This window comes from Wolffia australiana, chromosome 2 (genome assembly GCF_029677425.1).
Source record: "Wolffia australiana isolate 7733 chromosome 2, ASM2967742v1".
Classification (NCBI taxonomy): domain Eukaryota; kingdom Viridiplantae; phylum Streptophyta; class Magnoliopsida; order Alismatales; family Araceae; genus Wolffia; species Wolffia australiana.
Genome location: NC_135836.1, coordinates 7,478,045 through 7,490,814, shown reverse-complemented (window position 1 = coordinate 7,490,814; position 12,770 = coordinate 7,478,045). Strand labels below are relative to the sequence as shown.

The 12,770-nt window shown below is 39.1% G+C and overlaps 2 protein-coding genes across 3 annotated transcripts; one reads left to right on the top strand and one right to left on the bottom strand.

Moving 5' to 3' along the window:
* The first annotated feature begins 44 nt into the window (after window positions 1–44).
* On the top strand, window positions 45–4,514 carry LOC144716673 (SNF1-related protein kinase catalytic subunit alpha KIN10-like). Its single transcript, XM_078591876.1, has 11 exons — window positions 45–184; window positions 715–911; window positions 1,062–1,246; window positions 1,322–1,504; window positions 1,565–1,696; window positions 1,775–1,960; window positions 2,765–2,854; window positions 2,947–3,030; window positions 3,091–3,222; window positions 3,307–3,528; window positions 4,205–4,514. Exons 2-11 carry the CDS (start codon window positions 722–724, stop codon window positions 4,316–4,318), a joined length of 1,518 nt encoding a protein of 505 aa, XP_078448002.1. The 5' UTR covers window positions 45–184; window positions 715–721; the 3' UTR covers window positions 4,319–4,514.
* Window positions 4,515–6,723: 2,209 nt separating this feature from the next.
* On the bottom strand, window positions 6,724–12,496 carry LOC144716672 (protein TPX2-like). Of its 2 annotated transcripts, none has more exons than XM_078591874.1 (18): window positions 12,353–12,496; window positions 11,207–12,238; window positions 10,662–10,814; window positions 10,270–10,447; window positions 9,945–10,053; window positions 9,755–9,805; window positions 9,538–9,635; window positions 9,382–9,454; window positions 9,249–9,311; window positions 8,452–8,505; window positions 8,285–8,364; window positions 7,903–7,984; window positions 7,668–7,706; window positions 7,511–7,573; window positions 7,326–7,382; window positions 7,185–7,229; window positions 6,986–7,035; window positions 6,724–6,914 (listed from the first exon to the last, which is right to left on the bottom strand). In XM_078591874.1, the coding sequence occupies exons 2-18, from the start codon at window positions 11,406–11,408 to the stop codon at window positions 6,896–6,898; spliced, it is 1,416 nt and encodes a 471-aa protein (XP_078448000.1). In that variant the 5' UTR covers window positions 11,409–12,238; window positions 12,353–12,496; the 3' UTR covers window positions 6,724–6,895. The 2 variants fall into 2 exon arrangements, with proteins under 2 accessions (XP_078448000.1, XP_078448001.1); XM_078591875.1 differs by having other exon boundaries at window positions 12,315–12,449.
* Window positions 12,497–12,770: the final 274 nt, after the last annotated feature.

Below are 12,770 nucleotides of genomic sequence, written 5' to 3'. Positions count from 1 at the left end.
TAGGGCTTTATGGGCTTTTAAATAATTAATAGGCCGGGCCGGCCCATTATCACTGGAAGTGGGCCCGCGGTTTTCTCTCCCACGGACTCTTTCTCCTTTTTCGCAGCGCGCACTCTCCCTCTTCTTGCCCTCTCTCAAAACTCTTGGCGGTGGGCGGATGAGCTGATCGCTGCCAATCGCGAAGGTGAGTTCTTCCGATCGGCCCCCGTCTTGATTTCTCGATTCTTATGATGTGAATTCGCCCCTGCCCGGGGGGATTCTCGATTTCCTCGTTTGGAGGCTTCGGATTACCCTTTTTTTTTAGGATAGATGTTTTTTTTGGGATTTTCGCCGTGTTTAATGGAGATGGAGTTCGAATAATGTGATCATTTGCTTCTGAAATTCGGTAATTCCTTGGGGTTGCCTTGCTTCTAGGCTTCCAATTAAACGCGTTTTGATTTTTTTAAATTTTTAATCAGTTTATGGACATCGTACTATGATGATGTTATCTCGGATGCGATGAACCTCCCGCGTTCTTATCCGCGGAGTTCTTGGGATGGTTTTAACAAAAAATTCATTTAGTTTTCAGCAAAGTGTTTGGATTAGGTAATCTTCTCCATGCTACTTGTATAGAGTCTGCCTCGTGATTCCATCCTAACATCATCTGGTGAAAATAATTACGTTTTGGAGAAAATTGTCTTTATGGGTGATCTTGCAAAATATTTTTTTGTTCAGGAATAAAATGGATGGGCCGACTGGGAAAGGAGGGGGCGGCGCGGATTCAATATTAATTAACTACAGGCTCGGGAAAACTCTTGGTATCGGCTCATTTGGAAAAGTGAAAATCGCAGAGCATATAAGAACTGGGCACAAGGTCGCCATCAAGATCTTGAATCGCCGAAAAATTAGGAGCTTGGAAATGGAAGAAAAAGGTCAACATCGTATTCCATCGTTACCATCTGGACTAATTACGTTTTTTTATCAGTTTTACGTGGATTTGGCTTTTTCTGTCTCGGGGATTAACTTCAGTTTAGTGAAATAATTGGGAAAACGCAATTTTACAATCTTTTATTTTTGTGCAGTTAGACGGGAAATTAAAATACTTAGGTTGTTCATGCATCCTCATATCATACGCCTTTATGAGGTGGTTGAGACGCACACAGACATCTACGTTGTGATGGAGTATGTGAAATTCGGAGAGCTTTTTGACTATATTGTTGAAAAAGGCAGATTGCAAGAAGAAGAGGCTCGCCATTTCTTTCAACAAGTAGCCGTTCTATCATCTCCATAAAGAATTTTGAAACTTCTTGATTAATTTAGCTGGAAAATTCGACATTTGCAGATAATATCTGGGGTTGAGTACTGCCACAGAAACATGGTGGTGCACCGAGATCTGAAGCCTGAGAATTTGCTTCTTGATGCCAAGAAAAACGTCAAGATCGCTGATTTCGGGCTGAGTAACGTTATGAGGGATGGCCATTTTCTCAAGACAAGCTGCGGCAGCCCTAATTATGCTGCTCCGGAGGTAAAATTCGATGTTTCTTTCCATAAAAGAAGTGAAGATGGACTTTATTTAAATATTCAGGTGATCTCTGGTAAACTTTATGCTGGCCCCGAGGTCGATGTATGGAGCTGTGGCGTTATACTGTACGCACTTCTATGTGGGACGCTTCCTTTTGATGACGAGAACATCCCTAATCTATTCAAGAAAATTAAGGTTTCTATGTGAATCAACGTCTCTGTTTTGATTGATTTTTTTATAGTATTATTCCTCATTTGGGTTTAATTTTTTCAGAGTGGGATTTATACGTTGCCTAGTCATCTGTCTGGGGGAGCAAGGGATTTGATTCCGAGAATGCTCGTGGTTGACCCGATGAAGAGGATGACTATCCCCGAAATTCGACAGCACCCTTGGTTTCAGGCTCATCTTCCTCGATACTTGGCAGTACCTCCTCCAGATTCTGCTCAGCAAGCAAAGAAGGTAATATTAAAAAAAATTGTACCGTTTGGGTCACAATTTTCTGTTTATTGTAATTCTTCTCTTCTTAGCTCCCATGGGTTGCGATTTTTTTTTCATTTTTCTTTTCGAAGCTCTGATGGGTTGCCGGGTTCCTAAGTTTTTTCTCTTTTTTTTTTCATTACTTGGATGGGTAAGTAAATTGTTTAGTTTCTTGTTTTTTTTATTTCTTAGCTCCGATAGGTTGCCAAGTTTCGAATTTTTCTTGTTCTTTTTCTTTTCTTCTTTCTGATGGTTGAGTGAATTTTGTAGTTTTTTGTTATTTACATTTTTTAGCTCTGATGGGTATTGAGTTTCTGTCTTTCTTGTTCCTTTTTCTCTGAGCTCTGATGGGTAGCGAATTCTCTATTTTTCTTGTTTTTCTTTTATTAGCTCCTATCGCAACCAACTTTCTATTTTCTGGTTCTTTCTCTTCTCTTAGCGCAGATGAGGACCCAATCTTTTACTTTTTGTCTTTTTTTATTTTTCCTGGCTTCAATTGATGGCGAATTTTTTACTTCTCCTGTTTTTTTTATTTTATTTTCTCTGATTGACAGCGAATGTTCAATTGTTCATGTTATATTTCTTTTCATAGCTCTGAGGAATATCCAATTTTCTTATTTTTTTTGTTTATTATTTTCTTTGCTCTGATGGGTAGCGAATATTCACATTCTCTTATAATTTTTCTTTTGTTAACTCTTTTGGGTCCACCTCTTATGTTTGCTTGACATTCTCTGAGCAATTTTTTGTATTTAATCTTGCTGAGCTCTCCTTCGGTGGGTTCTTTAGATTGATGAAGAGGTTCTTTTAGAAGTAATCAGCATGGGGTTCGATCGCAACCTTCTGGTGGATGCTCTCCGCAACCGGATCCAGAATGATGTACGACGCTAAGAAACACAGCATTCTTTTCATTAATTTAAGCTTAAACCAGTCATTAGACCGCTAATCACCTTACATTACATCCAAATCAGGCCACAGTTGCATACTATCTACTCTTGGATAACCGGCTACGAGCTTCTAATGGTTACCTCGGCGTTGATTTTGAAGAATCAACGGTACCCTCTTTCTTATATTTACTGAGAAGAAATACTTTATTAAATTAATTTTATTTTTAGGAAGCGGGTTTATCTGGGCTGCAGTCACCTTCATCACCAGCAGTCAACCATCGATTGCCGTACATAGATTATCAAGGAATGGGGCTCCGCCCACATTATCCCATGGAAAGGAAATGGGCTCTTGGCCTCCAGGTCAACAATTTTCCTATATTTTTTAAATTTTTGTCCTTTTTTTTCTATTAAGTTTGACCCTTTTTGTTGTTGACTCGCCGGTAGTCACGTGCCCACCCACGTGAGATTATGACGGCGGTTCTCAAGGCCCTTCAAGAGCTGAACGTTGAGTGGAAGAAGACCGGCCACTACAACTTCAAGTGTAGGTGGCTGCCTGGATTCCCCAACCGCCTCAATTCAAATCTCGGCTTCGGCGACAACTCTCAGATAGTCAGTGAGGAGACTTCCCCAGCTTCTGCCCCCAACGTCGTCAAATTCGAAGTCCAGGTTTTCTCTAATTACCCGTATTTAGGGCTTAGAGAAGAATTCGTCATCCATGGGTTTCTTGGATGAAAAATAATGACAATGACAAGATCATTATCGGTATTTGGATGATGAGGACTACGATGATGATGATTCTGGCAGACCAGATGATGATGACAATGATATGATGACAAAGACGAATCGGACGATGAACAATTCGTCATTGTTATCCATGGTCGGACCATATGAATGGTATGAATTACGATGACTAAAGAATGGTGAATCGATGTGTTCGATCACTCTATTGGATCCTCAATCTCAATAGCTGATCAATTGACTTTTCTACAAACAATCCAGTCCATGATCACGAAGCATTGGATCATTTGACAATCTCGATCAAGCCAGATTGATCAATTAAGAATTGATCCAATATGTAATCAGATCTTCACATTGATAATTCGTTGGCAGAGCGATAATCAGATTTGTAGGTCCCACGAAGAAGAAAAGACTCATAGGTGATGCCGAACTAGGCTTGGTTGATGAAGTAAAATTCGTCATCATCATTGTAAACCATGTTTAGCTTTGTACAATCTAGATGACGATTTGTCGTCCACCGATTATCATTGTTTTTATGCTGAAACCTACCCTTAATTCCATATTAGTGCTGTAATTATTACCTCACTAGTTCTTCTAATGACAGCTTTATAAGACACGGGAGGACAAGTACCTTCTGGATCTGCAGAGGGTAAATGGGCCCCAACTTCTGTTCTTGGATCTCGCCGCCGCGTTCCTGGCCCAGCTCAAAGTCTTATGACCTTCCCCGCTGGTCTGTGAATACTTAACTTATTCTCCACCTGTAAAAGCCGCCTCTTTGTTTCTTGTTTCTTTATTCCCCTGCTGCGGTCAATGGATCAGCGAGCGGGTTTAATGATGCTCCTGCTGTAGCAGAACCGTTTGTGCCCTAAATTTCTCTTTTAACCTAAAAATTGTTCTTGCTTGATCTTTACAAATTTTGTAATATTCGTTCCGATGATTGATAAAACCCATCAAAAAGTCAGCCTAAGAAACTTCATCCGGTGGCTGATAGTCGGAAAAAGCTAATCAACCAAACAGGAAAGTATTGCTCCTGATCATTGTTAAGAACCCATCAACCAAACGAAGGAACTCCTTTTTGTTTAAAGAAAAATCTTGTTTGATATTCAATAATTTTTAATTATTATTTCTGATGATTGGCAATAGCTCAAATTTGGCCCATGAATGTGGGAAAGCTTATCAACCCAACAGGAAGACAGCTCTTGATTGATCTGCACAAGTTTTGTAATATTAATTTTGATGCTTGCAAAGAACCCACAACAAAACTTCTACCCTATAGACTTTTCGACCAAACAAACGAACAGTTATTGCTTGATTTAAGAAAAGATAAATCTTGGTTGATATTCAATATTTTGGATATATTTCTGACGATTGTAAAAGCACATCAAAAACTTGGGCCAAGAATGTGAGAAATCTTATCGACCCAACAGGAAAATAGCAGTAGTTTGATCTGCGCAAGTTTTGTAAAATTACTTTGGGTGACTGCTAGGAACCCAAAATAAATGTTTTTTCAGGTGACTGCCTTCAATAACTTTTCAGAAAAAAAGGAACCCAAAATAAAAGTCAACCTGAGTGACTTTCAAGCAAACAAAGTAAAACTTCTCTTGCTTGATGTTCAATATTATTGAATTATTATATCCGATGATTGGTGAAAGCTCATTAGAAAGTAGATCCAACTGGGAAACAGCGCTTTCTTGATCTGCCCGAATTTTGTATTATTATTTTTAGTGATTGGCAAATACCTATAAAAAGTCAATTCAAGAGACTTCATTCGCCAGCTGCGAGTCTGAGAAAACCTATCAACCCAATCAAAAACAGATCTTGCTGGATCTGCACAAGCTTTGTAATATTGGCCATCAAAAAGTCAACCTCAGAGACTTCATCGGAGAATACATAACAGCTCAACAAACAAAAACAATGCTTGGCTTGATCTTCACAAAATTTGTAATTAGACATCAAATGATGTGTTAAAACCAATCAAAAGGTCAACAAGATAAACTTTATCGTAGGGCAGAGAATTTGATGAGGCATTTTGATTCAATCCTCAACCAATCTAGGGGTAGTCTAATTATGTTAGCACACAATCGTATTTTAGTCATTTGGACATTATATATTTCTTTTAATAAAGATGTCCTCCCTTGGGAGGGAAGCCAAGGAGAATAAAGTCACTTCTCTCTCCTCTCTATGTCTAAGTACCCTCTCTTATGCAATCCCAGTGTCCTGCGATCATTTTTACCTCACCACATCTTCAGGTGGTTCATCTCCAGTCAATCCCTCCCTCATATGTTCGACCTCTCTTCTGATCACTCCCATTTCTCTCTACCCCAGAAAGCTTTCCTCAGATCATTCATGTTTCTCCTCTCCACCCGGAAACCTCTCCTCTTTAAACCCCCTTCCCAATACAAGCCTACATCAAGGTTTGTATCTATAGTGCAGGGATGCGGATGGGACGATTTTTCGTCCCAGGACAAAAAAACGTCCCGTCCAAGGATACAGACAAATTTGGGGACAAAATTTGTCCTGGGGACCACAGGACGGGACGGTTTTCGTCCCGTGGGACGAAAAAACCATCCGTCCGGAGGTCTTGGACGATGGATGGACGAATCTGGAAGGAAAACCGCCAGATTCACTTCCGACGGTCGAGATGTTGCCATGTGGCCTCGCAATGACAATTTGCATCAAAGTCCCTGTATTTTTACGTGCTTGCAAATGGATGCCACTCAGAAATAATTGTACAGATGTCCATTTGCAATCTATCTCCTCATTAATTCCCTAAAAAAATCGAAAAAATATATATTAATATATTAAAAATACAAAATGGGTTTTTTTTGTTCGGGACAAATTTCAGTACAAAAATTCGTCCTGGGAGGACTGGATGGGACGAAAAACCGACCCAGTATGACTAAACGGGATGGTTTTTTTATCGTTGGACGAAAAAACCGTCCCATCCTTCGTCCCTGAACTTACTCTGGACGTCGGAAGGGACGAAACTCGCCACGTCCCGTCCATCGTCCACGTCAGGGACGATCAGGAACTATATTTGTATCACATATCAATCCAGCAAACCAAATAATGTTACTTGATCTTCACAACACTTGCAATGCTACTTTTGATGAATGCAAGAAATTCAAGAAAAATCAACCCCAGGGACTTCATCCATTGAAATTTTGTAATATAACATGGGATGATTGTTATTTACAACTTGGCCTCCTAAATTGTCGGTGGATCAAAAAACCCATGAAATTCAGCCTAAGGACTTGAACCATGGCTGAGTATCTGGGACGGTCAACGAGAGACCTCAGCGGATGCTACCATTCCTGCACATAGTCAGCGGTCAGCAGGCCAAAATCGAATATTGTTGATGGTGATTTGGGATTAAGAAGCTTACGTGCATAGATATGACCTGGACCGAAAGTCAATGCTCGGTTGCCGCCACGTCTACAGAGAATTTTTTTAAAAAAAACTGGTTTAATCATTTCTTGTGAGTTCCATTCAAAGTTAGATAATGGAGTTTTCCACTAGTAAAAATAAATTTCATTTTTTATCATTTTTTGTGATTTGATATGAGAGATAATTCTGATTTTCACCTTGCAATCATGTCGCTTGTCTTTGTAAATGTTCTCTTTAGAGCCCTGGAATTGAGGAATTCTTTTCAGAGGCTTGCAATGTCATATGATGAAGCGTTTCTTTAAAATCATCAAGAAATAAGAAAATTATGAAATACATACCAACGAACAGGTTAACCCAGAAGCTGGACTCGGATGGTCATCGGATATCAATGACAGCTGAAATAAGAAAATACATTTCGGTGAAATTTTTAAAAAATTTTGAGGAAAGTAATAAAGTTGTAGATTTGATCGAAATGACATCTCAATTCATAAATTGGGTATTTAAGATACAAAGGAGCCGTCACCTTGTCAGAGAAGTCTATAGGTAGAGCTTGGTACCATTGCTTCTCTGTTCCGGAATTGAACTCCTACAATAATTTCAAAATAATATCATTTTTTTCATTAATAATTAATATTCAGTGTCTCACAGAGTTGAGAAAGTAATATGAAGCCGACACCCACCAGAGGTTTCGTTTTTTCCTTCTTAGAACGAGAGAGTACCTATATTCATCAACCAAACATAAAAATCATTTTAGTTTTTTCATTCTTAAAAGTGGACAGTACCTATATTCATCAACCATACATAAAAAAATACTTTGGGGTAGAGACGTCAGAGAATAAATATTAAAAGTTTCACAATAATCTTAATGAATGATTGTAATTAAGATACCCAAATAATCATAAATGAAAAACACACCTTCTCACTAAGAAGACGTGCTTCAACATTAAACAACTCTGTTTTACACTGTCCTCGTCGAAGGTTATCACCAAGATATTTCCTGAAAGGGTCAATTTGTCTGAGTAGACGAAGGTTTTGGGCTAAAACCTCAGCAAACAAGTATACAGAACTCATCATGCAGACATCTAGATAATAACATTTGAACCTTTTTAAAACACAGAAATAATAGACTTGTTTAATGAGTAAAAACACAATCCAAAATTTTGGTCCTTCAAAGATTTATGAAAGAAATTTAGAAAAACAGACAGTTTTATCCAAGTTATGAAAGGAGACAAGAGAGATAACATTTTGACAAAAAAGGTCATTAATAGTAAAGCAATACCCATCGATTCAAACTTACATATGAGAAACAGAAGGGTTTGGTTGCAGTCTGTCATGTGCAGAAGCATGTGGCTGAGGCCAGATAGCACCATTTTTAATCTGTACAAATTATGGTGCAATTGAATAAGTAATAAAAATAAATGTAAGAAGTTCCGAATTATCGCAGGCAAAGTTTCTGTGATTCACCTGAATAGATGATGCATGATGTATAGCCCTTTCAGATGTCTTCAAATGAAATTCCTACGCATCAATTCAGCAAAAAAAATTTAGAAACTGGCAAAATTCGTGTAGCACACGATTACAAAAAGGCATCATAAAAAACAGAAAAACAATTTATACAAGGATTGATGAGTTGACAGTGGAGATGTTATAATGCATACCTGTCAACAATGTGTAGTAAGGTCCAGAGTCGATGATGACAATGACGAATTGTCAATCTTATTGTCATCTTCATCCATCCGTAGATGACAAATCGTCATTGTCATTCGTTGAAGTAAACATGAATGACAATAGCAATGAAATTAAGAGATGATGATTATAAGTTGTCATCATCTGCGGAAGAGGGGAGATTTTCAGAGTAGGGACAGGATTCAATGAAGATAGTTGAGTGGACGATGACAATGAAGAATCATCATCATCATCTGGTTTCCAGGAGTCGCATCATCATCCCTCTGTACATGGCAAATCAGGATTGTCTTTTGTTCATAGGAAACATGAATGGCGATGAAGATTACAAAATTTGTGGACAATGATGACAAGTCATCATCCTTCCACCGAACAAAGGAGGTTTTCCAGAGTACGATTCAGCATCAGCAAAAACGATGTTGAGTGGGCAATGACAACGCCGGTGAAATTGTACTCAATCATATGGTTTCCATCCAACTATCTGTTTAAGTCGTCATTGTCATTCGATCAGGCGACTCATGGATTATAGTGACGATGACGAGTTAGTCATCATCTGCCAACACTAATTTATTGTATACCTGGAACTGTGGCAAACCAGGCGTACTCCTCTGATGCAGGGGCAGTGTTGGCGCTTCAAGGATCTACAAAAATAAAGGATTATTGATATTGAAAAATGAGATTGACGATAGGTCAAGAACTGCAGAAGCTGACCTTTCTATTAAGCGGCCGCGCCTTGAATATTGTACTTGTGGGAGCCTGTGACTCTTCTTTGCTTTTACTAGGCCTGATAAACAGGAAGAATAAGCATAAATATTTTCTCCAAATTCAGAGTCTTTAAATCACCTATTTCAAATTATACATAAACACCTTGATCTCAGCGCTCTTCGTGCAGTTCCAAGGTCAGGCTCCTTTGGGATGGTGATCTTTGGCCTACGGATTCCTGGATTCCCCTCATTCTGCTCTTTCTAAAACAGAAAATCAAAAAATTAGTAATTTGGTACAAATAACTTTACAGTACGAAAGAAAAACCTGGAAATGTTCTCAAAAAATACATCAGAAAGTTTGTATTAGAAAAGGAGATAACCTTCTGAGAATTCTTGTGCACCAGATGCATTGGTTGCTTCAAATCATGTACCTGATACTCAAAAGAGTTAAACGATGAGAAAATTTGATAAAGATGTGGTTCTCAGAACAACTATTTTCCATAAGAATTGCTGATAAATAACTGGTGAGAATATGACGAAATATTACGAAAAATATGAAAACTACAGCACCTTTCTAGAATGTCCGCCATCTAGTTTCTGTCTCTTTGTCGCCTGATTTGTACCATCACATTCATCCAGGCAGCTACTGTCACTATTTTGAGTTGATGAATTTTTCGACCTGAATATTAAAATATACTCCAGATCAACATAAAAATAGAAAATGATTTTCTATTATTATCTTCTCTTTTTTGTTATTTTGGAAAGGGTTACACCGAGATAAACAATTAACATAAAAGTCAAGAAATCAGAGAATAGCATTATTAGAACAGAATCATTGCAAAAAACCAATTAAATAAACAATAACTTCAACTAATCGTAGCAGTACACTATTTACCGAGCAAGATTCTGTTTTGTGGACTTGATATTCTTAGGAACATTCGATTTTGCCAGGTGACTCGCTGTGGGCTTCATCAAAGTCGATCGCCCTGCAACCGGTAATTTAGCGGGAGTCTTCGCATTGAACTTTGAGGAATATTTGGAAATTTTGGAGGACTCGAATTCAAGGACGCCATCTGCATGAAATAAAATTAAAATTTCTTATTACTATCCTTGAAAAAATAACCAAGAAAGTATGAACAAGTAATTTAAAAGATATTTTGAAAAAATCCATCCAATATTGAACAGAAATATTAGATCTTTGGGAATAAAACGAAAGTAAATAATGCATCAGCCAAGTTATTGGAAACAAAAGGGATCAAACATAAAATGTCTTTCCCCAGAGATTACCTCCTTCAGATTCTTCAACTGTATGAAGCTCTAGGCAGAATCCATCCTCTGAGAACGAAGCATCCGATGTATTAACGACATTATTGCAATCTGGAGGAATATGTTGATCTTCCGCCAGATTAACCAATCCAAGGTCAATCTTGGAGATAAATGCTGAAAAAATGATCAAACCAAGGTTATCGACCACAAAAGAAACGATAAAATCCTCTTAAAAAGTTCCACTGTAGTTTACATTAACCAAAAGAAATTTCAATAAACATGGAACAATTTAAAATATAAACCAAACTTGATTCCACCTATAACAGTAGAGAAATAAATAAATCGCAGAATGTGAATCCAATCCGTTCACTGCAAACAATTACGGTCCGTAATCTTAAGGCAAGGAGCTCAAAATCTCATCATCCTCTTCTTGAAAAAACCATTACTATTGATTGCGATTCCATGAAATAGACTTCTACCATCGATTTCAACAGCGGAATTCGATTCCGAAGAGTAGATTATAACCATTGATCGAAATAAAAGAGACAAAGCAAGAATCGACATACGCGATGGAGGGTAGCCGCCCTTGGTCTCGAACCAGAGCTCAGCCGCGCGGGCCTCCAACAGAGATTCTGGTCTGCAGAAATCAAAGTACTTCGACGCCTCAAACTCGTACTCAAAATCCACCTCAACGCCGACGAAATCCACCGCGCCAACTCCCACATCTTCATCACAGACATCCTCCATTTCTTCCTCCATCTCCGCCATTAGAACAGACAATGCAGCTCCACAAGGGCTCTTTTCTACCCAGCCCTCGATGAACAGTTGCTATTTTCAGCTAACCCAGAGAGAAAAACCGATGAAAATTAAGGGTTTTTCGTTCTATCGGTAGATGGGCGGAGAGAGCAAGCAGACTGTGTACTGCTACAAGAAGAAGGAATTTGAATGCCGCAACCCAACAAATAGCAAGAGCGGATACTGCAAGACGAGAATACCCCCACTGTTCAATCGAAATGGGTGCTGCGGGAATGGATAGAACGGTCCCAACAACGATCCCCTGAACCAAATTATCGCACTTTCCAACAGAGAAAACACGATGAAGGGGGGACCTCCACTGCTAAAAAAGGCCGAGTCTTTATACCCTTAAACCCCCCAAATTAGAGCAGGATTCTCCGCCTCGATCTCCAGAGTTCAAATTTGAAATGGGTCGCTGCTTAATCTTCAAAAATCTCAAGACCCATCTCAGTTTCTGGTTCTAATCCCAGGGAAACGCAAGTGGAGGGGGCAAGGCGGGTTCTTCAGCTTCAAATTTGAAATGGGTTCGTGTTTAATCTTCAAAACTAGAAACCCAACTCGGTTACTCGCACTAATCACGGAGAAAAGCAGTGAAACCGCTTGAAAGATGGATTAAACCCGCCGGATTAGTGCAAACGAAGGGGCGGATTCTTTAGCTCTTCAAATTTGAAATGGGTTCGTGTTTAATCTTCAAAACATAATACCCAACTCAGATTCCTGCACTAATCACGGAGAAAATCAATGAAACCGCTTAAAAAGCTGGATTAAACCGCTAGATATGCGTCTAACTCGCCGCGTTTAATCTGCAAAATCCCAAAACCCAACTCAGTTTCTTGCTTAAACCACAGAGAAGAGCGGATTAAGACTCATAATCAGTACCCAAATCTCCGTCCCGAGTGTTGAAATTCAAGACCCACCTTAGTTTCAGGCCTGAATCACTTCAACAGAGTGAGAATTAACTGCGCAGGGGCGATTCCCGTGAAAAAGGAGGTGGCTTTAATGGCGACCCGGCTACGGTGAAAGAAGCAGGCGCACTGACGCAGACATGAACAAAAGTTTAGAGGCGCCTGACGACTTAGTGGGTTTTATTGTGCGTGGGGCCCACCATACTTCTTCTATATAGTACTGTTTTCCTGCCTGGGAGGGTGAGTGTTTTCCTCATTGATGAGACACTGCTTACAGTGTGAAGCAGATGTTCCCTGTTGGGTTTTTTTCAGCTGTCCCAACATTAGTACTAGGGTTTGTGGATAGACAATTTCTCTATTTATGAGTGTCATACTAATCTTCTCTATATCGTCTGTGGATGGATAACAGACTACTTTCAGTCATCCTTCT

What these genes read in the sequence shown, in the direction of transcription:
- LOC144716672 (XM_078591874.1), bottom strand. Translation starts at nt 11,408, where the DNA reads ATGGCGGAGATGGAGGAAGAAATGGAGGATGTCTGTGATGAAGATGTG. An exon ending in GGGCGGCTACCCTCCATCGC is followed by an intron (nt 10,815 to 11,206) that starts GTATGTCGATTC and finishes TCATTTTTTCAG; the next exon opens with CATTTATCTCCAAGATTGAC. An exon ending in AGGAAAAAACGAAACCTCTG is followed by an intron (nt 7,574 to 7,667) that starts GTGGGTGTCGGC and finishes AAATTATTGTAG; the next exon opens with GAGTTCAATTCCGGAACAGA.
- LOC144716673 (XM_078591876.1), top strand. Translation starts at nt 722, where the DNA reads ATGGATGGGCCGACTGGGAAAGGAGGGGGCGGCGCGGATTCAATATTA. An exon ending in TTGATTTTGAAGAATCAACG is followed by an intron (nt 3,031 to 3,090) that starts GTACCCTCTTTC and finishes TTTTATTTTTAG; the next exon opens with GAAGCGGGTTTATCTGGGCT. An exon ending in AATGGGCTCTTGGCCTCCAG is followed by an intron (nt 3,223 to 3,306) that starts GTCAACAATTTT and finishes ACTCGCCGGTAG; the next exon opens with TCACGTGCCCACCCACGTGA.